The 27721-nt window shown below is 35.9% G+C and overlaps 2 protein-coding genes across 2 annotated transcripts in view; both read left to right on the top strand.

Moving 5' to 3' along the window:
• Window positions 1-13068, top strand: part of LOC134752771 (CLIP-associating protein) — a 105866-nt gene extending 92798 nt beyond the window's left edge. The window contains exon 37 of the mRNA XM_063688466.1: window positions 8743-13068. Coding sequence (XP_063544536.1) covers window positions 8743-8811 — 69 coding nt within the window. The 3' untranslated portion in view covers window positions 8812-13068. The remainder of the gene's footprint in view (window positions 1-8742) is intronic.
• Window positions 13069-23806: 10738 nt separating this feature from the next.
• LOC134752670 (fibrohexamerin-like) lies at window positions 23807-27527 on the top strand. Its single transcript, XM_063688347.1, has 5 exons — window positions 23807-23956; window positions 24970-25183; window positions 25700-25836; window positions 26538-26648; window positions 27356-27527. Exons 1-5 carry the CDS (start codon window positions 23899-23901, stop codon window positions 27490-27492), a joined length of 657 nt encoding a protein of 218 aa, XP_063544417.1. The 5' UTR covers window positions 23807-23898; the 3' UTR covers window positions 27493-27527.
• Window positions 27528-27721: the final 194 nt, after the last annotated feature.

Genomic DNA, 27721 nt, shown 5'->3' with positions numbered 1-27721 from the left:
TCTAGCTAGGTCTTATCTCTGGGAAAACGAGCATTTTTGAGTTTTTACTTATGTTTTCTTTTTCTCCCAGATATTCAGTATTATTACTAAATTAGTTTATAACGTTTTATAAAAATATGTGACGTTTTGAACTAAAAAGTAGCACATTGTCGGTTGTCGATTAGGTTGATTTCATTTTGAAGCTTTATGGAAATATGACAACAATAAGTAGGTACCCGTTTGGTTGAAAACGCCACATATATTGAAAACCTGACTTTCACAAATCTCACCTTTTTGGGTTCTTCCAACTCAGAAAGGATGGAGAATACTGACGATTCTTAGTAGCACTAGCCCAAGGAAGTCCAGGTTTGTAAGTGTCAGGTATCAGTTTTTTTTAAAGCGCTAAATATAGTTCTACAAGTAAAGCAATCCCTTACTGCCCAGCCTCTATAGTATTTTTCAAACTAGAAGGGTACGATGATAGATTTCATCTCCATACAATTTATAACCTAATAATGCCAAATGTTGCAAAATTATATTGAATTGAGATCTATCATCGTACCCTTGCAGTTTGAAATAGTTATTTACGATACAAGTGCGGAAAAGAGAAAATTCGAAACGAGTGGCGACAGATTAAAACACGACCGCAGAGTGTTTTAAATCGACACGAGTTGCGAATTACCTATTCGCACGTGTATCGTACAACGTTTTACAGTACATATGGCCCTTTAAACTTTCGACATATGCATGAAAAGTGCTCTTTACGCACTAGGGCGAGAAAGTTGCACCATATGTACTGTAAAATACTTTTTAGTACATATGGTGCTACATATACGTTACCGCCCTAGTGCGGTAATTAGTACAATACGTGCATATGTCGAAAATGTAAAGGGCCATAATTATGTACTGTAAAACGTTGTACAATACACGTGCGAAAAGGTAATTCGCAACTCGTGTCGATTAAAACACTTCCTTCGGTCGTGTTTCAATTTATCGCCACTCATTGCCAATTTCCTACTTTTCGCACTTGTATCGTAATGTACTAATAATAAAGTAGTAATTGTAAATTAAAATTAAAACTTTTTTTATATATTTTTTTTTTTGATTCAAGTAGGTACAGTGAGTAACAACATTGCATGGCCTTCTAATTATAACTATTATAGAAAACGGGATATTTATCATGTTTATTTATATTATTTATTTTTCGATATTTTGGCCGGTCTTGCAAGACCAGTCGTTGTGGAGATCCCTTGGGAGGCCTATGTCCAGCAGTGGATGTCTTGTTGGTGTAGATGGATTCACACAACAAATGAAATAACATTTTTTCATATTTGTTATCCGTACTTGTCCCTGTACCTGAAAGAAAAATAATATCATGATAGCACAAAATCTCTAATGTTATAGGAAGAAAGATGATGCAACAATATGGATTCTAATAAAGTTATCATTTACTTACCTAGTAATAATTGTGTTTTTCATTCATAGACAAAATTCCATAATTTTCATCCCCAGGAAATGTTTTATTTTACTTTATTGCAGTGAGGATGTCCTGATTTTTTCTGGCTAATGAAGGAAAACATTTTATTTCCAAGAATGCCTCTTCATTTTGCACAATACCTAAAAAAACCTAGAGTTAGTGACACATTGACTATTCGGCAACCAAAACAGTATTAATTACATTATATAGGTATTGTTCACTGCTCGGCACGAGAAAATTACAATGTACAATGAAGGAATGAAACTGTACCTACCTTACGAAACTTCACCATCATGAATTCCGCTTCAATTGAGTCTGAATTTTTCTGGATTTTCGCGGACCAGAACACCGATGATTTTTGTAACTTGATTTAGACGTTGCTATCATTTTCAGTTTATACAAACAAATTGATGTCACAATAAACATGACCCTATGTGTCAGTGTCAACACTGTCAAATAAAAATGCACTAAACATGACGGCACTGCAAATCCTGCCAGGTCGGCCAGGCAACGTCGCCAACGTCATAGAGTGGCAACGCCGCACGCAACGTATTTGTACACGACATTTGTGACACACACATACGTAAAATTGATGAAAAAATTACGTTGATTTATGTATGATTTCTGTATGAAACAAAGTTTTTCTATTAATTTAGCGCAAACGAATATTCGAAAGTAGATAAATGAGCAAATATTTGTGTAGTAATAGTGTGTAGTGCCTTAATTAAAGCAGATTGAATTTTGTATGAAAATCGAACCACCTTAAGATGTAAATCTTACATTTTGTTTTGTGTCATATATATAATTTGCTTTTCTAGTAATTTGTTATTTTGTGGTAATTATTTTTTATTTTGAATTATCTTGGAGAAAAAAATATTCGAGAGAAAACATGTAACTGTGTTGCATTTAGGATAGTGTTTTTAGTGTGAAAACATAGTTTGTGTCAATTACGTCCAATCTGATACTATGTCATAATATTCTAAATGACACAAAAAAAAATTAGAGTTAAAAAAAATTACTTAGGTCGAATTTAATCGTTTAAATAGGTCCATTAAATGATTTTGTGTCTTATTAAGGCATAGCTTCATAAGATATTTGATGATTTCGTTGTAACAGGCTGTCACCGTTACAAAAGAATATTAAAGATATTAGAGTTTACATCTTATTAATTTGAAATGCGGGATAAATAAGATGTATGAATTTGTGTCACTTGCATCCACTGCATAAACAAATATTACAAAAATATTATTTGCGTTCAAACGAAGCTAGCGGGCGGTCTGAATGGGCAACGGAGGCCGTGCAGGGTGGGGCCGCGGCGTGACCTTGCCGTACGCAACGCATGTTTACTTCGCCTGTGCGCCAAATTAACGCAACTTATTCAAAGAAGTTACGCAAACAACACAACAACAAGCAACAAGCAAGCAAAGAATGCGTCGAATTATCTTTTACCTATTTAAAACTCATAGATATTGTACAATGTCACCATTATGCAAAAGAACTGTAAGTGCATGTTTGATTTGCGAGCGAGCTGGCAACATTGCGCAGGGAAATCTTAAAAATATCGCGTTTACGTGAACGCCACATACATTTGTGACAGTGATAGGGAAAAGGTACCACTAAAGTAAAATTTGGTTATTAATACCGTGACTTTCTTTCATTCTTTGATAAAAAAAATTGCTATTTATGCAACAAGTGCGGAAATCATCTTTACGCACGTGTATCATACAATGTTTTACTATGCATTGTGCGAGTAAATAAAAAAACATGTCATGGCAAATAAGTTTAATTATTAAAAGGAGTGTTTTAAATCGACACGAGTTGCGAATTACCTATTCGCACGTGTATCGTACGTTTTACAGTACATATGGCCCTTTAAACTTTCGACATATGCACGGTAAGTGCTCTTTTCCGCACTAGTGCGAGAAAGTAGCGCCATATGTACTGTAAAAAAAAATTGAAAACAAAAAGCACTAGTGCGGAAAAGCAGTACTTTCCGCACGATATGGCTCCGTAGGAAACGCACTTTTAAGCACATGCATTGTAAAAAAATATATAGGACTGTATCTCCTAAACCATGCGTCGTAGCGCAAAAATAATAAAATTTTCGTTCCCCTTTTTGTAACCCAAAAGTAATACATGAAAAATACAATGAAAAAAAAAAAGAAACAAAATCTCTCTAGGGCTGTATTAGCTGTATCTCCTATATCGTGCATCGTAGCGCAAAAATAATCAAATTTTCGCTCCCCTTTAAGAAGCCCCTAATTAAGATTGAAAAACGCAAAAAAGAAAAAGAGGAAAAAAAATCATTTTAGGGCTGTATCTCCTAAACAGTGCGTCGTAGCGCAAAAATAATCAAATTTTCGTTCCCCTTTGTGGAACCCCAAAGTAATATACAAAAAACACAATGAAGAAAAAAAACAAAAAAAACTTTATAGGGCTGTATCTCCTAAACCGTCGTAGCGCAAAAATAATCAAATTTTCGTTCCCCTTTGTGGAACCCCAAACTAATATACAAAAAACACAATGAAAAAAAAAACAAAAAAAAAACTTTATAGGGCTGCATCTCCTAAATCGTGCATCGTAGCGCAAAAATAATCGATTTTTCGTTCCCCTATAAGGATCCCTTAATTAATACTTAAAAAAAAAAAAAAAAAAAAACAGGAAAAAATCTTTATAGAGCTATATCTCCTAAACCGTGCGTGGTAGCGCAAAAAGAACAAAATTTTCGTTCCCCTTTACGGAACCCCAAAATAATATACAAAAAACACAATGAAAAAAAAAAACAACAAAAAAAATCTTTATAGGGCTGCATCTCCTAAACCGTGCATCGTAGCACAAAAATAATCAAATTTTCGTTCCCCTTTAAGAAACCCTTAATTAAAACTTAAAAAAAAAAACAGGAAAATAAACTTTATAGAGCTATTATAGCAATATATATATATAGATATAATATCTCCTAAACCGTGCGTGGTGGCGCAAAAATAATAAAATTTTCGTTCCCCTTTATGCAACCCATAATTTATATTTAAAAAAAAAATCATACAGCCCTATGTATCTCCTAAACCATGCGTCGTAGCGCAAAAATAATTAAAAAAAACCCCTTTAAGAAACCCGTAATTAATACTTAAAAAAAAAAACAAAAAAAAACCAGGAAAAAAAACTTTATAGAGCTGTATCTCCTAAACCGTGCGTGGTACGGCAAAAACAATAAAAAATTTCGTTCCCCTGTATGCAACCCATAATTTATATTAAAAAAAAAACGCAAAATTTAGAAAATAAATCTTTATAGGGCTGTATCTCCTAAACCATGCGTCGTAGCGCAAAAATAATAAAATTTTCGTTCCCCTTTATGCAACCCATAATTTATATTATAAAAAAAAAACGCAAAATTTAAAAAAAAAAACATTATAGGGCTGTATCTCTTAAACCATGCGTCGTAGCGCAAAAATAATTTAAAAAACCCCTTTAAGAAACCCGTAATTAATACTTAAAAAAAAAACAAAAAAACCAGGAAAAAAAAACTTTATAGAGCTGTATCTCCTAAACCGTGCGTGGTACCGCAAAAACAATAAAATTTTCGTTCCCCTTTATGCAACCCATAATTTATATTTAAAAAAAACGCAAAATTTAAAAAAAAAACTTTATAGAGCTGTATCTCCTAAACCGTGCGTGGTACCGCAAAAACAATAAAAATTTCGTTCCCCTTTATGCAACCCATAATTTATATTTAAAAAAACGCAAAATTTAAAAAAAAAATCTTTATAGGGCTTTATCTCCTAAACCATGCGTCGTAGCGCAAAAATAATAAAAATTTCGTTCCCCTTTATGAAGCCCCAAAATAATATATAAAAACACATGAAAAAAATGAAAAAAATAATAACTTTAACGGCATACGTGGAAACCTGTGGAGATGGTTCAGGTCATATATTACAAACCGCACACAAAAAGTTGCAGTCAACGGATATGAGTCTAAGTGTGTCCATGTAACTTCTGGAGTCCCACAAGGATCTATACTAGGGCCTTTGTTATTCATCCTATTCATTAACGACATAGACAGATGTTTTAAATTTTGTAACTTTTTACTTTATGCCGACGATCTTAAAATCTACCATATTGTCGAAAACGAAGAGGACCGTTTCAAATTTCAAAGTGATCTAGACCGACTCAGTGAGTATTGTCACAAAAATAAACTGTGTTTTAGCTTGCCAAAATGCAAACAGATTACTTTTTCCAAGAAACTCCACACCCTTCCCACTTCCTACACCCTCGACGGATCGACTCTCGAAAAAGTCTCGGTAATAAAAGATCTTGGTGTCAATTTAGACACGAAACTACACTTAGATTGTCATATCAGCCATATCATCGGCAAAGCGTATAAAATGTACGGTTTTATCATGCGTCTCGGTATGGATTTTAAACAACCCTTAACTTACCTCTACTTATATAAGTCGCTGGTTAGGTCACAACTAGAATACGCCGTGTCGATATGGAATCCTTTCTACGATAAGTACAAAGGCTCAATAGAGACTGTTCAAAAGAAATTCTTACGTGCAATGCACTTCCGATGTTGCCGTTCGCGATCAAGTTACCAAAAGCTTCTCGATAAGTACAATTTGCTCAACTTACAAAACCGACGCCTCCTTCTGGACGCGATGGTCCTATATAACCTTTGCCATAACAAATTCGACTGTCCCAGCCTGAGCGGGGCTATTAGCTACCGCGTACCGACGCGGGCGCGGCAGCGCGCTGCGCGCATGCACCAGCTGTTTGCGGACTCGCGCTGCCGCACCCACGCTGGAGAACGTGATCCCCTATACAGGCTGGTTAAATGTTACAACATGTATTTTAATGAAATTGACATTTTCGTGATGTCTGACAATGTGTATAAAAAGAATGTGATTCAGTTGCTTCAAACAAAACATAATTAAAAGTCGCTCCGGTGAGCCATGCTGTTTTTTATCACTGTTTTTACTCGCTCATTAAATTGTACGACTATGTATAAAAGTATGTACTTTTGCTGCCAGAAATATGAATTTGTTATTGTATCTACAAATTTATTTCGTAATCGTAGCTTTGTTAATTTTAGCTTTTTATCAGATATATTGTTACCTAGCGCTATATGTATACTGTAGATCTAATAATCTGTGGACGATGTGGTTGGTCTCACACTATAGTATTCTTTGTACTCTATTTCTGTGCCTAAACCCTGTGTGTTACTGTTTTTTGTCCCAAATAAATTGAAAAAAAAAAAAAAAAAACAAAACACTTTATAGGGCTGTATCTCCTAAACCGTGCATAATCGTAGCGCAAAAATAATCAATATCCGTTCCCCTTTAAGAAGCCCCTAATTAAGATTTAAAAACGCAAAAAAGAAAAAGAGAAAAAAATCATTTTATAACTGTATCTCCTAAACCGTGTGTCGTAGCGCAACAATAATAAAATTTTCGTTCCCTTTTATGAAACCCCAAAGTAATAACAAAAAACGCAATGACAAAAAAAAGAAAAAAAAAACAACAAAAAAAATCTTTAGGGATGTATCTCCTAAACCGTGCATGGTAGCGAAAAATAATTAAATTTTCGTTCCCCTTAAGAAGCCCTTAATTAAGATTTAAAAATGAAAAAAGAAAAAGAAAAAAATCTATATAGGGCTGTATCTCCTAAACCGTGCGTCGTAGCGCAAAAATAATCAACTTTTCGGTCCCCTTTATGTAACCATTAATTTATACAAAAAAAAACGCAAAAAAAAGAGTTTTTTTTTATAGGGCTTGATCTCCTAAACCATGCGTCGTAGCGCAAAAATAATTAAATTTTCGTTCCCCTTTATGAAACCCCAAAGTAATATACAAAAAACACAATGTCAAAAGAAAAAAAGAAAAAAACAATAAAAAAAACTTTATAGGGCTGTATCTCCTAAACCGTGCGTCGTAGCGCAAAAATAATCAAATTTTCTTTCCTCTTTATTCAACCCTTAATTTATATTTAAAAAAAAAAACGCTTTTACTAAACTGCTGTAACTCGGAAACTTAGAATCCACAAAGGGGACTTTACTAAATTATGACACATATTAAAGCCTGACCAGTAATATATGATCATTGTCAAGAGGGCGCTGTTCATTCTCATGTATAGGGTGACAGTTCAGTATAGTATGAAAAAATATTGTATTTAATGAACATCATCATCAATGTAATTAATGTTGCTTGCCACGCTTAAACATAACAAAAATCACAATAAATTGCGTCTTAAAATAAACTTAAAAAGTCTACTAAAAATCGAAACAAAAGTAATTTTTAAGTCGCTGATGTGACATTCTCAATCAAAAGGTAGGTACCACTTTGTCGTTTACCATAAAGACGAAATTTGATTATATCTTTATACAAATAACCTGTCAGAGAAAGTGGTACCTTTTGATTAGGAACGTCACAAATGTTGGTCAGTATGAGGAGTGCAGCCTACAGTTTATTTTTAATTATATTTATATACCTACTACGGTAAGATTGATAAGACAATGTAATTATGCCTCCGAATGAAATAAATACACTGTATCGCAAAACTAAGTGGCGAGACAGCTCATAATGCCATCTCTTGGTTGGTCTTAACAAGGGTAAAGGAGATAGTATTAAGATCTCAGTCGCCAGCTGATATTGCGGCAAGTATAATAAGCACCCCACCCGCGTAGGTACCCTTCCCCGCGCACGCCCTTCTTGCTCAATTGAGTTTTATTTTGCCAGATAGTAAAAAAACCGTGGATCAAAATGACCCAAATTATGAATGATGTCTCAATGTGGTATTATAATATTGTAGACGTAAACTTAATAATATGAATTTTTTTTTGTGGCAGATACAGGGTGTTAATTAGAAAAAAATTTTTTTTAAATAAAAGCGGTGGATGAATTTGACACAGATTTGTTTGAATAACATATAACAATGTTCTGTAAAGTACAACACTTCACTTACCGACTCTAATATTTTTTTAGGCGTTTTAGGATCAATATTAGGTATTTATTAAATGCCATTATACCCGTGGATGAAAATGACACGAAATGCGTGTGTACGTCGGAAGCCACTTTGCCTTTACAGGGAAACAAAGAATTTCGTCTCGAATATTTTTTTTACAGAATGCTGATTGAAAAAAGAAATACCTAAATTTCTACCTAAGCAAATACCTAGGATGACACAAAATATTATTTTTAGGTTTAGTATATGGTCTGGAAACTATATATAAAAAATAAGCAACATGAATATTCTTATAACCTCAGAAGTTATTGGTACAGGTCTATTGTCCGCAGGTGTACATCAGCAAGCACCGCGACGAGGCGGGGGGCGGGGCGCGGCCGGCCGCGGCGCCCGACACGTAGCGGCGGCGTCGGCGCGCGCGCACCACCACCCGCGCCACACAGACCAACGAGTAGCAAGCAACCGCCCGACGTCCTTTGTGAAGGACACCCGGTATGAGGGGAGTTGGCTGTTACGTTGTGGTTTAAATTGGGATTTAGTTAACGTGTATAGAAAGGGTAATTTTCGTAAAAATGTTGTTGACAAGAAATAGCCACAGATTCTCAAGATCCTCTATAAATTTCATACATTTTCGTTGGGACAATAAAAAGTTATCGTCAAAAAACAGTATGGCGTCGTTCCACAGTGAGACTTGTGGAATGGATGGATTGGAAAATAAATTGAGACGTCGCTTTGAAACTTTCGAAAATTCAAGTTAAGATTATAGCTACCAAACCCGTCTGCAGGAATTCTGTACACCGGCGAGTTTTTCAAAACGCGTTTCTAATATAAATACATTATTGTAGACATCATTAATAAACAGCTATTGCTTTTAGTTCCAGCGATCAAATGCATCTGGTGCTCTTTAAATTGAAAAAAATACGTTTATGTACGGAATTTCACGCAAACTGCTGCATTACCTTTATATACCTTTCTCGGAAATGCAAGCTATTTCAATCCTAACAGGAGATAAAAATGATTTTTTTTATACGTTATACCATCATATGACGTAACGTAACTTGATTATTAAATAAATCACAACGTAACAATCAACCGCCACGGCAACTCGGTGGCTGGCGAAAGGCGAGCCTTGTCATTCATTTATGTGATACTGATTTACGTTACTATTGATCTAAAGCCGACGCACTACACTAATACATTGAAGTATTGCGTACTGTTTAATTTTAAGGAACGATCACACGTTGAAGTCGCCATATATCCTAAATCCATATGTACTTTCAAAAGGACATTATTCTGAACTATAATGGAAAATAAAAGGTTCCAAATTTTCCAAATTCTAAACTGCAAAAATGACTACAGTACCTAGGTTATAATATACGTAGCATTGTAGCCCTCCGCTTTCAAGACAATCTTAAGATTAACAAATGCCTCAAAATCGACTTTAAAGCGACGGCAATAATTAATAAAGTGATCATAAATATCTCAACGTATACACTACTAGCAAACTATAGAATCTTTTGTGTACCATGTTTATCGCAATAAAGCATTTCAATTTATGAAGATCAAACATAAAAAATAGTCATCGATTTTAACTAAAAAATATAATAGACAAACTCGTCTCTACGTCCTGGGAAAGGATTTTTGTATATGAATGAACACCTTTTTCTATTTAAAAAAATGGCGACTATAAAAGATTGATAACACTTACAAATTATGTTGTTATAATAAATATGTCTCGAATAGATCAATAGTACTCTTATATTTCGACTCTGTTCGTAATACGTTAATGACTACGTTTGTTTGTGTTAAAAAGTGTAAGATTTCATATTTATCAACTAACAAAATATTGACGGTGTAAATGTAAAATGACTTCATATATGACATTAATGACATCATAATGTCTTGAATAGCACACTTATAATATCTTCTTCTTCCTCGCGTTATCCCGGCATTTTGCCACGGCTCCTGGGAGCCTGGGGTCCGCTTGACAACTAATCCTAAGAATTGACGTAGGCACTAGTTTTTACGAAAGCGACTGCCATCTGACCTTCCAACCCAGAGGGGGAACTAGGCCTTGTTAGGATCAGTCCGATTTCCTCATGATGTTTTCCTTCACCGAAAAGCGACTGGTAAATATCAAATGATATTTCGTACATAAGTTCCGAAAAACTCATTGGTACGAGCCGGGGTTTGAACCCGCGACCTCCGGATTGAAAGTCGCACGCTCTTACCGCTAGGCCACCAGCGCTTAGAAGCACACTTATAATATCTAACAAGCGAAAACCACATGTTCTTTATAAAGAACAAATTTGATTTTTGATTGTGAGTTTTATCCTCGAAATCGAAATTTGAACTAGAGTTAGACCTAGACAAGTCTGCAAAGACTTTGATAGCACACGCAATGCAAGTGTTATTTTAACCTCATAAGAACCACCATATAGTTTTTTAATTTGAACCTTGTTCTCTAAGTAAATTGGAACGAATTTCGTTTGTTTTACAACGCAGTGAAACAAAAGAAATGCTACTCTATTTGTTTCATCAAAAGGTTCAAATTAGATTGCAATGAATATGTACATTTTAATATACATTTAGATGTTAAACGTCAAACTTTTATGAAATTATGACGTATAAATAACACTTGCACTGCGTATGCTATTAAAATCGTTGCACTTTTCTTGGTCTAACTATATAATGGAATTTAAGAAGGTTTCAAAATGACTGCGTTATACGGTATATTTTGTTTCAAGTATAAATAAAAATACAGTTTCGTAGTTGATAAATATTAAGTGTTGTATTTTATTAATTATATAATAAAAAGACATGTTAATTTATTTGAAAATGATTCGTATGGCAAGGGGGAGCGCGCGTCCACAAATTTGTACAGAATTGTATTGTATATTAGATGTGGTTTTCGGGTGACATTGGGTGACATTAAAATATTTATACTCCAATAAAAATAAGTCGCGAATCTTTTATGTTTTTTCACAAAAATAAAACAATTGTTTGATGATTTAATGCAAAATTGTGTTGTTTTTTAACATATTACCACACAATTGTATCTACTGTATTGTACTTTTTAGTCATACTTGTTACTAGAATTATGTTATCATAGTAAGTAAAATGGTTTCTACAGTACTTTAAAATAAACTGGTTAAAAATAATGTCATCCAATATAACCCTTAAACGTATTGGCTTAGGTACGGCAATGTCTAGTGCGGTGTATAAAATTATGTACGTTGGTAGGTATTTAACTCTAACTTATTAATAAGGACCGGACATTTCGTTGCATTTTAAAAACATAGGCCAATGGAGTTTCTTGTTTCTTATTTATTCACCTAAATCCCAATGTCCTTTTAAAAGGACAAAATCAAATCCAATTTTGTAACTACAATAGAAAAGGTTCCAAATTAAAAAAATTAAAAAAAGACGGTCATACTTATTTTCGAAAGTAGTTAAAATGGTAACACTAAATTCTTGTTCAGATTAGTGACATCAATCGCCGTAATCATAAACTCCAGCCGCTTAGAGGCAAATAAAAAGGTCTCTTATTCCATTATATTTTGAATTATTATTATATATTTTTATTTTGACAAAACAGAATTGCATATGAGATCCGTGAGCGGCTACAGAATAGGGATGAAGTCACGTTGGATCTTATAATAAAGTCTAGTAACATAGATAGCAAATGAACAATTTATAAATAAATAATTTCTTTATTCAGACACGGTATCACAATATTGTAGATATTAAAATAATATATGGAAATAATACAAAAATACAGAACTTGAAAGTTTCAAAATTTAAGTTATTTTTTAACTTCCAAAAAGGAAAAAGTAAGGGTACCATTCGATTCCTTACATTTTATCCAAAAAAAGATTGTACTGCAACTATATACATAAACGCAATATTTCACCGACAAAAACGCAATTTTCTCATTTTGTCCATACATTCAAAATGGCCTCTCAGTGAACTTGACGTCACGTTCACTTATCGTTTTGTTAGAAGCGTTTCACGAGTGAAGTACGACTGTCGGACTTTGACTACCATTTCTGACTTTTGTATTGCTTTAATGCAATGGGTCCCATATAGACATTTGATCCCAAAAATAAACCTGATCGATTGATACCATTAATGAAAATTTGTCATCTAGTCTATTGCTCGAGAAATGTAGTTTCAACGGACAACTTTTAAGTAACTTATAATACCTATTAAACTGTAGCGATAAAGTTTTTTAAGAAATTTCACTGCCCACTATGTTAAAAATGCCGCGAAACGTCCGACCCCTACTTATTAAATAGTTTTTGAACGCACTTTCAAAAATACTTTACCCGTTTCCAATCAATCCAGTTTTAAATATACAATAGAAATAATACATACAATACATAGAAGTATTTTTTTTATTTTAAGAGGAAAGGAGACGACCGATTCTCCATACAAACTTAGTCCCCATTTTCCTCTCTGGATATTGACCATATTGAAAATAATTTTACATAATTGAACGTATACTAATAGTGTTGTGTTCCTGCCGGTGAGTAAGGTTGCCAGAGCTCGAGGGAGAGGAGTGTTAGGGGCGGCAACGCGCATGTAACTCCCCTGGAGTTGCAGGCGTGCATAGGCTACGGAGACTGCTTAACATCAGGCGGGCCGTATGCTTGTTTGCCATCGACGTAATATATTTTTTTTTATTAAAGCTATGCCCTTCGTTTGACTTTTTTCGATTTTTTGATTATTATAAGACTTAGCGCCACTTGCACCATCCCACTAACCCGGGGTTAACCGGTTAAATCATTAACTCAGTGGTTACCGGGTTAGTGGTACGGTGGCAAGGAGCGAAAAACAAATTTCATACAAATTTTTACTCTACCCTCCTACTCCTAATCTATAATTTAAATTTTATACATCAAATTGTGTCAAAATATTTTCAATAATGTTAATATCAAAATATTTATCAGTACGGTTTTTACTCACTATTATTTTAGTCGCTTTTGGCGACATGTTTCGGATTCTTTGGGAATCCTTCCTCAGGCACGAGTGTCTGACGAGCGCCGCCCACGACGCGCGCACGACGTACAACCGCCACGGACACTCGTGTCTGAGGAAGGATTCCCAAAGAATCCGAAACATGTCGCCAAAAGCGACTAAAATAATAGTGAGTAAAAACCGTACTGATAAATATTTTGAAATATGTCTCACGATAGTTTAAGTGCGATTAATGTTAATATCCAGAGAGGAAAATGAGGCCTCAGTCCTCAGTCGTTGTTTGAAAAGGCGATTGCTCGCTTTCGTCCACTTTCGTCTTATGGCGTTATTCATGAACGTGTTACCCTGAATTAGCTATGGATCGTTTGTCTCTATCTGTCATTTTGACATGTGTATTTGTTAAAAAGGGATAAAACATAATTTAGCTAAATCAGGTTAGTAAAGTTTTATGAATGGGTCAATGTTTAAAACTGATCGTAAACGTTGTAACCAATCATTTAAGAAGTCATTTTGTTAACTTCAGATCCAGATATGTTGTAATTAAAATAGTTTTCTACATAAATCACATAATACGGAACTTTCGTACAAATAAACACTATAATTTAGTATGGGTGTGAGATAGCATGCTGTCAGGCGTCTCTTTCTAACTAATTGAAAATTATATAGTACTCTTTGATTAAGATTTTCTAGAAAAAAATCGTCATTATAGAACCTCTCGATCACTCTTACATATAAGTGCGATAGAGAGACAGATAGCATATGACATCTATTTCAGTTTATAATTTATATAGTAGTATTTCTACTTAAAAGACACAAATTAAATAATTCTCATAAACATAATTTAAATTTGTTTCCCAATAGTAAGATTAGATCAGTTCGAAAAAGACATTTGTAAAAAAAAGCCCTAACATCTTAATGTACTTTTTATAGGACATTAAGCATCAAAGCATGCTATCTCATCTGTTGTAAGACATATTAAAATACAGTTTTGTACCGAATTCAAAAAGCTTTAGTCTAAAGTTTCTATCGGTAGGTAACAGGGATGTTGCGAATATTCGCATCCGCATCCGCATAAAATCGATGCGGAGCTTAATGCGGATGCGGATGTGGAACAGGTAGGTACAGGAACGTTTTAGCGGCGGCGTAAGTGCTAGGTAATTTCGTCATTAGCCAATAGGAATCTCGTTTCGTTCTTGTGATTCGTCGATCGAGCACTTTAGCCTATGACGGACAGCGACAAGAAGTGAAAAGTTTGTTTTATTTGGACTTTAGTATAGTAATGCGATTGTGGGGCACCTATATTCTTGTTTAAATACTAAAAATGTCGTTTTTTTTTAAATAAAAATTACTAAACAGTAATATTTGACGTTTTTTATGTGCCTAATCTCGACATCCACATCCGCGGATGTGAGCCTTTATAATCCGCATCCGCGGATGTCAAAAAATCGGCAACCGCAACATCCCTGGTAGGTAATATGGACAATGGCTTGGCAAATGGCAATGTTTCACTAGAAGGCAACTTTTTGGAATCCAAAGCGTAGCTGAGGGTTATGAGCTGAATGTAATTTTGAGTACCAACTTTATTATATATATGAAGGTGTTTTTTAACGTTAGGTATCTCAGGTTGCCTTAGAGTATCGCTCGTGTAAGCTTGCCTTTAAGTGTGGAGGATATGGTTAACACTAAAATGACAGTTACAAAATTACGTCAACACTTTACTTATAAAAAATCATAAAAACGGCTAGTAAAGCAAAAATAATTATCCGCAAAAATGGAAAAAAATATGTAAGTTACGTTAAGGGTCCCCGGCAAGCTCGGTTCTCCATACAAACTTAGTTCCGCTCTTATTTTAAAACGAATAGCTAGATTGCTCTGAAACTTTGTACTGACAATAGGATAAGGTATATCTATGTCTGTAATTAGTTTATGTAGCTTCATATACCATAGTTAAAAAAATACAGCGAAATTACGTTTTTCATACAAAACTTGTTTTTGCTCTATTTCGTTTGTTTTATAAACTGGAGCTATATATACCTCATGTCATTGTATGCGCAAAGTTTCATAACAATCCAACACGTAGTTTTAAAATGAGAGCGGAACTACGTTTGTATGGGAAGGTACAATTCGGCCGAGCTTGCCGGGAACTCTTAAGGGGCCCACTGACTATCAGTCCGCCGGACGATATCGGCCTGTCAGTTAGAACAAAAATTTGACAGTTCCGAACAACTGACAGGCCGATATCGTCCGGCGGACTGATAGTTAGTGGGCCCCTTAAGATCACAAACTTGAATTTTGACTGTTCATTCATATGACGTAAAATGGAAAATGCCTTATGACTAATGTTTTGTTACTATAGTACAATATATTATGGTCTCTAAGAGCGAGTCACTAAGTTGATATTAGCTTGTTCCCTGTGAGTTAGGTTTATTCAAGATTTAAACTGATATATGTGAATTTATGTAAAATGATACAAAGTGCGTATTAACATTACAATAATGTTCGATGAGGGCATACACAAAAATGTGGTATTTTCTATAAAAAGGGACCTTATTGTCGTAGACGCTTACGTCTTTATTAACGATGCTCCGATATAAATACAATGTCGCGCGACGCTGTGCAGCGTAAGCGCTATCGACAATACGGTCCATTTTCATAGAAAATGCCTCAAATAATAGCACAAAGTCGTGAAAAATATGTGTATGTCGTAGTTTTGATGGCGTTGCATTTTGTCACCACAGAACTAATGGTAAGATTTGTCGTAAAATTCACATATAACAGTAGTTGGCAGTTGTTCCCTTTATATGACAGATGGCGCCGCGGGTCGTGCCTTCATGCCAAAAATCCTTGGTTATTGTTTGAAGAAATCACTGTTTGTCTGTCTGTGGCTTGTTGTATCGAAGACAACTGTCATTGCTAATAAAGACACGTGTATCATATATGATACAAGATGGATATTTATCACGTGTATCATATCTTATATGATACATCCAGGCAACAGGGTAAGATTTACTAATATGATGACATTTAAAATGAAACTGTAAGTTTGTATTAATATGACTTGTTCTTAATCGTCCGCAGTTCTGTTACATACCTTCACCAGTGTACCCAGTGGTTTTATGTAATATAATAAATAGAAAAAATGGGAATGGGACAAATAAATAGTGTTTTTTTTTCTGCTATACTTCGATACAACAAGTTAGCGACAGATACGTTCTTACTGTAGAAATCGTTTGTATTTATGTAAGTTATCATGTACATTTCTAACAATTGAACAGAATTGGTTTGTTAATAAGCTTGGTAAACTATGTGACGGTGAAAAATTATAATTAATTGGCTGTACAGTCCACATCAGAATCGGAGCGGCTAAGGTGCTCAAAAATATCTAAACATGCACTTTAAGGTCTTGATAATAGAGGTTGCAGATATTTATGAACACTTTGACCGCTCCGATACATCAGATGGCGACTGTCATTCAAGAAAAATTTCAGAAAAGTCGTACCATGGTACTAAAATTTGTGCCTTTTATAACATTTTGTGTTTTCTAGCTAGTGAATCGTTTATATAGTTTACCTGGCTCGAGTCATGTAGCAAGATTAATTATATTGCAATTAATAATAGTTTTAAGATCAGTTTCATGTTATATGTTAAAAGAAGACTGTCATCTACGTGACAATACATATTTAAAAATCAGACAATGTAATATTGTCTATGCTAACTTTGCACTGATTTAAACAGGTCAAAGTAAGGGAAAGTAAGGGAAGGGAATAGACGGCATATTTTCATCGAAATTGGACATTAATGATGACATTGCCATACTTAGTCATTGCGAATGCCATGCAGAGTTAGCTAGGTCCCACTCTAAGCAAAGGGTCCTTGTCATCATTATGATTATATGATTAAACATTAGTCTTTTTGACAAAACTCTATGCTGAATTGCTAATGACCAGTGAAGCTACATTCTAGGAAGAACACTGACAAGTGATCAATTGTATGTCTTATTGAAATCACCATTGGGTCTACGTATGGTCACTAATGAGCGCCCTTTTAACATAGGACATGAACTATCTCTTTTTAATTCCAATTATTTAACCCCTCCTTCAATTCTAATGCTTTAATATTTAGATAACTAATTTTTACACAAATTTTATGTTCTGATCAAAAGTTTCATTAAGCGCTGGTTTTTAACATATTGCCTGTCAGGTATTTGAAACTTATACACATGTATCATATATGATACACGAATGTAGAAATGTGTACATGACAGAGAATATGTTAATATTGGTCGTAAAAAGGTCGCTTTTGGTTTGCAAGACATGTTGCTTATATGTATGTTATGCAGAATCAGTGTGTAGATTTTTTTGGTTGAAGAATCTCTGAAAAGCTGTTGGATCACTTGCGTATGCATTGAAATCAGTTATATATTATAGTTTGGAAGTTTCTTCATGTTTGTAGTTATTTTTATGGGTCATTATATAAGAATTATTCACCATTAATCCAAGTAAAATGAGGTTACATTTTTTTTTTATAGTTCTCTACAATCTGAGGACAATAAAATATTATTGATTCTTATATAATAATGCTTTCTAAAAACCCGTACTAGTAAACATTTACAAGGAGAATAAATATTTCAAGTATTAATCGTCGAGCCGCCCAAAAGCCCTTAAAAAGGCCTTCCATTCCATTGTTTTGATCTTTTGTCAAATCAAAATTGCATTTGTCTTGACTAGTTTTGATTTGTGGGCGGGCGACTAGGGGTTGTAATTTAGTGTTTCTTGTGACGTGATTTAATATTGACTTGTGTAATTATTGTTTTTATTTTTTGTTTCCATGCCTTACAATGTATGTATCATATATGCATCAAGGCGGAAATCTTGTGAAAATGGCAGGTCACACTAGGCTTAACTTTGTGATATTGGCATTTTATTATTTGTGGTATGTAAGTTTGCGTCTACTTGAAATATTATTTCTTCTAATAATGAAAATACATCTTATGGGGTCACTTATAACGAATATATAATTTCTTGAATTGTAAATATTATATGAAATTTGATAGTTGTTATCCAAGTATATATGCATATGTGTGTATTGCATACAATACGATTCAATTACGTATTTAATGCCTAAGTTTGGACGATATTATTTAATTTAGAATGTGAATTTATTGGTGTGCTACAATTTTGTAGCGGCAGCGTTATTTATAACGATGTTTTCTTAGTAAGGGTTTTTAATAATAATAACTATAAAAAAAACTTCTAAAACATTTTCAATGCAACATCTGGAAGTGGTTTCGATAGTTATACGTTACTGTATTTTAGTTGTGTATAATTGCATTTATAAGGTAAATCGCTTGAAAGCTGTGTCAAATATTACCCGTAATTAATGTATTAATTATTAATTGATCCATGTACGATAGTTATGAATAAAATGATTTTTAAGCCTTTATCGGTTTTTTTATTTTAAGCAAAACCTAGCTGTGATGTGCTTAGTTTTAAACTTTTATCATTCGTAATATGTATGTATCATATTTGATACATGAGGCAGTAATGGGTTAAACCGAAACTCAGTAGATATATCTAATAATTCTGTGGCAAATCACAAAATCGGAAATTTCAGGCAAATTTCACAGGTAACGAACAAAACATTCATTTTGGAAATGGACTATTTCCATCTCCTTACATATGAGGTTTCTTAAATTTTTTTCATGGAAATTTCGCAATTTCGGAAACTTTCCCACGCCCCATCACAATACAATACCCATCTTCTTCGACCTAGCGTTTTCCCGACCTAGCGTTTTCCCGGCCTAGCGCCAGGGTCCGCTTTCCTACTCAATCTTCTCCACTTTCCCGGTCTTCGGGTCGGTTTGCGGGTTTATGGGTAACAATACCCATATTCGGGTAAAATTTTATCAGAGTAATTGGAAACGGCATTACGTGGCAATAAACAAATACTTTCGAGGTCTGAAAACAATTTTATTTACAATATTTGTGCCATTTTTAACCAAAAGGGTACTTATTGTCACTTGTCAGTAAGGCGCTATTTCCATATAGCTTCAATTAGAAATCAACCTTATCAACAAGCGACAATGTGGTACCTTTTGGTTGAAAACGTCACATTTAATCCAGAACATTCATAACCGTGATACATTTATTTAGGTCGATGAAACAGCTTTTTCTATCAATTGTACAAATAATGACTAATTTAAAGAAGTAAATAAAATGGCTGTTCGATGAATAATTTGTTTATTACACAACTTGATTCAGCTATTTAAGCAGTCTGCTAAAATAAAGAAAAATTTTAATATTGCAATTATATAAATAGAGAAGTCGTGTTTTTTGAATTATTGAATATTTCAGTGCTTTTTATTTGTGAGGAATTTTTAAGAGACGATCAGCTGCTGCTGCAAAAAGGGCAAGTAAAAAGTTTGCCGCAGAATATCTTTTAATCTTACGGAATCGTCGGGTGACAAGCAAAAGTCACTAAGTACCACAGTTATTAAAGCCATAGTGAACCGTATTATTATCCGAATAAGGTTGATTTTTACTAATAGTGTTGTGTTCCTGCCGGTGAGAGTAAGGTTGCCAGAGCTCGAGGGAGAGGAGTGTTAGGGTCGGCAACGCGCATGTAACTCCTCTGGAGTTGCAGGCGTACATAGGCTACGGAGACTGCTTAACATCAGGCGGGCCGTATGCTTGTTTGCCACCGACGTAGTAAAAAAAAATTTTGTTTAATTTTCCAGTAATTAGTGAGTTTTGCTTGTCACCTGACGAAATACAAACAAAACGCCAAGAACAAGAAAAGTAGAAAAATATATATGTGATGGTCAAAAATCACTCGTCATCTGGTTGTGCTAAAATGTTCTCAATTTTTTTTTTATGAAATAGGAGGCAAACTAGCAGACGGATCACCTGATGGTAAGCGATTACCGCCGCCCATGGACACCCGCAACACCTTTAAGATGGGAATACGCTCTTTTCTTGAAGGTTTGAAGGTCATATCGGTCCGGAAATACCGCAGGTGACAGTTCATTCCACAGTTTAGCCGTGCGAGGCAGGAAGTTTCTAGAGAAACGCACAGTTGAGGACTGCCAACCATCTAAGTGGTGAGGATGGTAATGTTGTCGCGTAGGGCGATGGCGAAAAGAAGCGGATAAATGCATAAAGATACCTAAAAACTCGTTCAGGATCCTTATCATACACCATACACTAGTATAAGCGGTTAAAGGCGTCGTGTTTTGTTTTTATGTTTATAATGACAACTTGACAACTTGTGCTGTGGCACAAAATCAAAATTTATTTATTTGTAACACAAAAACAAAACTTTTATTATCGCCTTTAACTATCAATAATTGTTAGTACTTAGGTACTTTAGATTACTCTTTGATTGTAGTGTTGTCGTATGTACACGACGACACAAGTGTATCTTGTATACCTATCTCTATGTGGGAAATAAATAATTAAATTATGAGTGACGTTTTTGTATGTGACAAACTATTCTTCTTCTACCTAGCGTTATCCCGGCCTTTGCCAGGGTCCGCTTTCCTACTTGTCTTTCTCCATTTTGCTCGATCCCGGGCGTCCTCGCGCGTAAGCCCGTTTGCGCTCATATCCGCTTACACGACATCGAGCCATCGCTTTTTTGCAGGGACCGGACAACCCTTTCCGCGATAAAACCCTTTCAATGGGCGACACTTAAACACGGCTAACACATTGCAAGACTTTCCCTTTTGAACTGCAAGCCCATTCATACCCTTACCTTTGACTAACCCTTACCGAAAAGCTAACCAAAAATAAGGCTAGCTCTTAATAAGGGTTACCCTTATCTATAAGCGCTTTTTATAAAGGCTTCCCTTTGCGTGAAAGAGACAGGATTAGTATATATCTACGGTAGTGTATGAAAAGGAAAGAAAATACGTGCCTAGTCAAAGAACGCCGCCGTCGCCGCCGACGCGATGGCTCGGATTCCAAGTAATGTGTGCTTTATGAACAAGGTAGACTACTTAAATTAGCACGCTCATATGCTAAAAGTGAAGCCCTTTATAAGGCTAACCCTTATAAGCAATATGCAAGGTGTTGGTGAGCGGATGATAAGGGTATTTGGGCTACCGATTACTCAAATGTGGTAGCTATATATAAGGGTTTTTAAAAGCAAAACAAAGGGTTTCGTCTGGCAAAGGGTATGGTGAGTTAAGCCTTATGCAATACCCTTATAAAACCCCGATAAGGGATAGCGGGCCGGTCCCTGCTTTTTTGGTCTGCCCTGGGGTCGGGGGCTGTCAAGGGCTAGGTTAAGGCATATGTTTCCCACGTAGTCAGCTGGCCTGCGACAAACGTGGCCGAACCACCGGAGGCGACATTCTTGGAGCTTCTCCGCTACGTCACGGACTGCGAGGCTGCCACGGATGTACTCGTCAGCGCGCGTACCGCCGCACATCCACAGCAGCATCTTCATCTATGTGACAAACTATTGTTTTAAACAATTCTTCTCAAGTAATTTATTCAACCATGCGTTACTTTTCTGAAGTCCGCAGTGCCGACTACAATAATATTACTTTGTCAATAATAATGTAACAATAATATTACTTTCAGGGTCCATATTATGTAATTATGTACGTAATATGTTCGCAATAAATGCTTCGTCTTTGTCTTTGTTATTCCACTAAATATAATACGTATATTTGCGTGTACGTACGTCTGTAACGTGAAGATATGAGCAAAGGTGCTTAGTAGGGTGCGCATTTGAAAAATGTGTCATCTCCACAGTAAAAGCTATATTCACAGAAAAAACAACAAGAGACAGTCAAAACAGCATTATTTTCCAATGACGCACACCTAAACAAACGAACACGAACAATAGTCAACGCACAAACACAATACAAATCATTAATAATTATTATAATCATTGTTTCAGAGACTGTCAAGCTAATATCAACTATATTTTTAAGACTGAAAGTCCATATTGCATCAAAGGTATGTGATATTTAGTACTTTTTTAATTTGGAAGAAATTGTTTGTTACAATAAATGCCATAATTTATACGTAAATTTATTCCTTTTGTCTGAATTCATGTACGTGCGCACTGAGCATACTGCAAGACAAACTTATGAAAACACTTGAAAAAAAAGCATCTAGTGCGATTTGAATTAATGTAACTAGAATATTGGTTTCGCATTTTATTTTAAGAAGAGGCAAATGAATAAAAAGATAACGAATGGTTAATCAATGGTACAAACATGTAGTCCATTGATATGAGCGCAATACAATAACTGTACCTACGTCTCTCCTCTTACCCTGCAATGCCAATCATCAACAATCGTATAAAAGATCATATAATACAAATGCATATACATATATAATCATTTTAATCATTTAAAATTTGTAATTTTGAATTTTTGAATTTTAATCCTTTTAATTTTTATTTCAATTTTTATTTATTTTTTTTTATTTTATGATTTAATTGTTCGTTTATTTATATTTTTTGACTTGGTTTATGAATTTTGTGATTGATTATTTTTAATTATTTTTAATTCTACTTGTAAATAGTGTGTAGGTACATAATATGGACTATTTGTCTGCAATAAACGATTACGATACGATACGATTACGAAAAATATTGTAACAGGTTTTTAGTTGGATCCTATTCGCCCGGTGATCGATTCGCCTCAGTTCACCCTACTATTGTAAATGGATAGTAGCTACCGTAGTTTCGCTTCGACTACTCTTTAAACGAAAACACCGAATTGGATCTGCAGGGATGTCACATGCCCTTTGCCGATAATTAAGCTGCCTTTCCACTGAGCCGGTTTTCCCGAGGGGCTACAGTACAGGGGTTCTTCAAAAAAGGAGTGTACAGGTTTTTAAAGGGTCGGTAACGCGCATGTAATATCTCTGGTGTTGCAGGCATCCATAGGCTACGGTGACTGCTTACCGTCAGGCGGGCCGTATGCTTGTTTGCCACCGACGTGGTATTAAAAAAAAAGATGAGAGGAGACGTGCGGGAAGGGAACCCACCAACAGTATTGGTTGTAATACAATACTTGTAACCAAGCGGAGAAAAGAACCAAAATGCTATTGGTGGATTTCCGCTCGTCTCTTAATCTCCTCCTCATCTCAGTGGCGTAGCTAGGCGTGGGCGAATGGGGCCTTCGCCACGGCCTCGCACTTAGGGGGGCCTCGCAAAGCCAACCTTTTCATTACCTTGGGAAAACACATTGAAAAGGGTCTCGCATATGTGGTTTTCGCCCACGACTAGATTGGTTCACGTTACGCCACTGCCTCTCAGTGGAAAGTGCCAGGTAGCAAAATAACGTCAAATGACGTCAGCGACGTCATAATGACGGCATTTTGCTACCTGGGGTGCCCAATTCTTTAATGAACAATAACTGCAAACTTAACTTGGTAATTCGTTAACGTCATTATTGACACAGTTGTGACAAATGTAACAACAATTTGTGTCTCCTGCGCAGCTTAGCGGCAATAGTCTCCCATCCAGGACAGCCGACGGTTGTGAAGATGCTGACCAAAGCACTCGTCGTGTTCGCAGCTCTTTCTCTGGCCGCGGGGAAGCAAAGTAAGCATAATAACCTCCTTTTAATAAGCTTTTGTATATATTTAGACACCGCAGCTCTGACATAAGAACCATAACAAAAGTAGCAGATATCCTCACCTACATAGACATGCAAAAATGGAGGTGGGCAGGTCACACTATAAGATGCAAGGTAGAGAAGTGGAGCCAAAGAATTCTAATGTGGCATCCTACCGATGGGTTAAGATCGCAAGGCCCTCAATTAACACGATGGGAAAACGAAATTATACGTACAGTGGGACCACTCTGGACAAGGGTGGCAATAGAGAGGAAATACTAAAAGGCGGAGGCCTTTGCCGACAAACACACTGAACGGAGAGACTTCATATAAACATTCAAAACTACCTATAATTTACTATCACAAAATCAAAGGGTTATATAATAATAATATATTTAGACAAATTTTACTATTGTTTTGTATTTTTAGTGTTAACTTGTTAATTTTGTGCAATAAAGTGACGTACTAAAATGTAAAATGTGACGTACATATTAAAAAATTTAAAAACATGCAAATCTTTCGTGTCATATATGCAAGCTGCACAGATATTAACGCTCCAGAACCCCCTGCATATAAACTTGTTTGCGCGGGGGGTCAGTTATCTCTGTACATGTTCCATAATCTATTTTGAGTAATAATTTATATTGAGTAACTAGCTGATGTGCCGTCAGAAAATTTCCATAATTTCTAAATTTTCACCAGGAGTAATTTCGGAAACTTATAATTTTTTTTTTATAATATTTTTGTATGGGAAAAGAAAATTACAATTTCCACAATGAGTTTCCTTTGTTTTTTGTGATTTTTTCTGAAATGTCCAACACCATTTCCTACTTTTTGGAAACTTCTTGCTACTTGCATTAAGTACTGCAGTTATTATTTGGCTGACCATTCCTAATTTTATTTAAACTTTATTGCACAGTAAAAAATATACAGTGACAAAAGTTGGACTTAATGCCACACGGCATTTTACTACGTATCATACTCATATTTCATTCCATAGCCGGAGACGTGGTCCACCCCTGCGTGCTGAGCGACCACCACTGCATCCGCGACAACCTGAAGGCGAACTCGCACTGCCGGCCGGTCCGGGGTTCACTTCCCGGCCAGTACACCGCCGGCCAGTGGCGGTTCGAGACGCCTTACTTTAACGCGTCTTACATCGACCAGGGGCTGGTTATTAGGAACCATGATAAATGCTACGTGTCTGAGTTCTTGTAAGTATTTTTAGGGTCATTTTTTTAATGTAGGTAACATGCTGAACGAAAAAATTTTGTGTGGCGTAGGGGTTATTTTTTAAAATTTTAATTTAATAGCTTTTTAAGGTTCCGTATCCGGGACCCTATTACTAAGACTCGACTGTCCGTCCGTCTGTCACCAGGCTGTATCTCACGAACCGTGATAGCTAGACAGGTAAAATTTTCACAGATGATGTATTTCTGTTGCCGCTATAACAACAACAGAATAAAATAAATATTTAAGTGGGGCTCCCATACAACAAACGTGATTTTATGCCGTATTTTGCGTAATGATACGGAACCCTTCGTGCGCGATTCCGACTCGCACTTGGACGGTTTTTTTTTATGTAGGTAATTATCTACATGTTGAAAGAATAAATTTTATGTTGTGGATAGCGTAGCGGTTATTTTCTTTTAAATTTTAATTTGATAGTTTTTTTTTCTATTGTATGTGTGTGTGTATAATTTTTCTATTAAATTCTTATTTGTTAAAAGTTTCAACAAGAAAACCGACGTAGCTGTCATCGCTATTGACTGCCCGAACCTCGTGTTCGAATCCGATCGTCTACTGTTACAGCACTACTCACTAAAGGAGGATACCACTTACAACTACCACATCAGAGGCACCTACCGTGAGTTTATACACATACCTAACCCTTAGGGTTTACTGATGTTTCGGCGAAAATTACTTGACAAACTTTCAGTTCCCAAACTATTTATCCCATATTTTTAGTTGGGCGAAATTTCATTTTGCAAATTTACATAATCCAACCTAACCTAACGCAACCTAGTACGTCATTTTCATTTCGCAAGTATGGGGTTGGGAAATGGAATGGTTGCGAAGTAAGGTTACGCCAACGATTGGTTTGCCAAATGAAACTTTGGCGAAAAGTTGGTTGCCAAGTGAAATTTGGCGAAATAAATTTCGCCAAAAAGGAAGTACACCCAGTACCCTTAGAGAGCCACTCTAGCGTCTCCCGAGCGTCGGCGCCTAGTCTACTCTAATATGGCTGCTGCTCGACGCAATGGTGCAGCCATAGATTACTATATGTTATTATACGGAGCGTGTTCTGCATTTGCGGCAGAATTCTTCCTATAATATCTATTTCGGTTTACAATTTATTACCTAACCTTAACCTTTAACCTTTACCTAACGTTAACCTTTTTAACGCCACGCGTCTATCGTGTGCGACGCGTCATCGTAAAACGCGGGCATAGTTGCGCGCGTTAGTTGACGACTTTTGCGATCAAAGGATGAATAAAATAATTTCTTAAGTTCCCTAGTTGTATCTTGTTTATCCTTATGCTCTAGTTGTATATTTTGAATCTGCAGCTCTGATCCGCTTGACGATGAACGTGCCGAAAGCCAACCGCCTGAACATCTGCAACGGGTTCACGTTTGCCGACGTCACGGCTCTGCCAATCTTCCACATCGACCCTAAAGGTGCGTGCGATTTTCACTCATAAAACTAATACGGGACGGGGACGGGAATATCCACAACGCAGGCTTCGTCACAAAATAATACAGCAACCTACGGGACTTTTGGACGCCAATGACGGATATATCGGCTCCGTAGGTTTAACGCCAAAGATCGATTAATCGGTCATAGACCACAGAGCAACATAGACCTACATGCATATGCATAAAGTTCAATTTCAGTTTTGACACTTCGGTGACGTGGCGTCTGGATGACAGCTCTTGTGTTTGAATCGGCGTCGAAAAGGTTAGTCACTTAAACTTGTTGTTTTTTCACTCTTACATTTGCTTATCACTGCCTATGGATGGTATAGAAAGGATCGCAATCTCTTATGGCAGAATTGTTGTAAAAGTGACCGCGTTAAGCTTTAAATAATAGTTCCTAATCTCTCCGGTGGCGCTAGTTAGGCTCTGGGACATGAATATAACATGAACCATATAAGGCAACAAATAACCCGACCAAATCACGTAGGTTGTTTTTGGTAGTATTTCGGTGCATGGTGGCGCCGCCTAATTACTGTTTTTTGATGGACACTTTTCATACATAGAGATTTGGCTCCTTTATACAGTCTCCATGTCACTGCCCTTTTGGTCGCCAGTCTAGTACACTTTAAAAGCATAGACCGTCTTGACGCGTTATTCTGAGCGCTAATTTTTTTAATGTTTTTCAACAGACAAGCCAACAGCGGACTTCCTGACTCCAGACCTGTCCTACTTGAACATCTACGAGCGAGAAACGTTCTTCTACCGCGCCAACTACCTGCTCCGAGCATACGTTAACTCCTACATCTGCGACTTTGGTTGCAATTAACTTACATTTTTGATTATTTTAGAATTTTTAGACTAAGCGGTTTTACATTTGGGTTTTTTCATTCAGTTCGCGCTACATTTGGAAAAAGGCGCGCCTACACGCTTCCATAAACGCTTATACGCGTCAAAAACGCTAGTCTGAAACCGCCCTAAACTAAAGATCTGCAATTAATATTTGGTAAAGCAAATCTTGTCGGTAGAAAACGGCGCGAATTTTAAATTTTCTATGG

Source organism: Cydia strobilella, chromosome 25 (assembly GCF_947568885.1).
Source record: "Cydia strobilella chromosome 25, ilCydStro3.1, whole genome shotgun sequence".
Lineage (NCBI taxonomy): Eukaryota > Metazoa > Arthropoda > Insecta > Lepidoptera > Tortricidae > Cydia > Cydia strobilella.
The sequence above is the reverse complement of the archived record's forward strand: the minus strand, read 5'-3'. Positions and strand labels throughout refer to the sequence as shown.

Excerpts from the sequence above, each read along its gene's own strand:
- LOC134752670 (XM_063688347.1), top strand. The coding sequence starts at position 23,899 with ATGCTGACCAAAGCACTCGTCGTGTTCGCAGCTCTTTCTCTGGCCGCG. Across the intron at positions 23,957-24,969 it reads TCTGGCCGCGGGGAAGCAAA|CCGGAGACGTGGTCCACCCC; the intron begins GTAAGCATAATA and ends TTCATTCCATAG. Across the intron at positions 25,184-25,699 it reads TGCTACGTGTCTGAGTTCTT|TTTCAACAAGAAAACCGACG; the intron begins GTAAGTATTTTT and ends ATTTGTTAAAAG.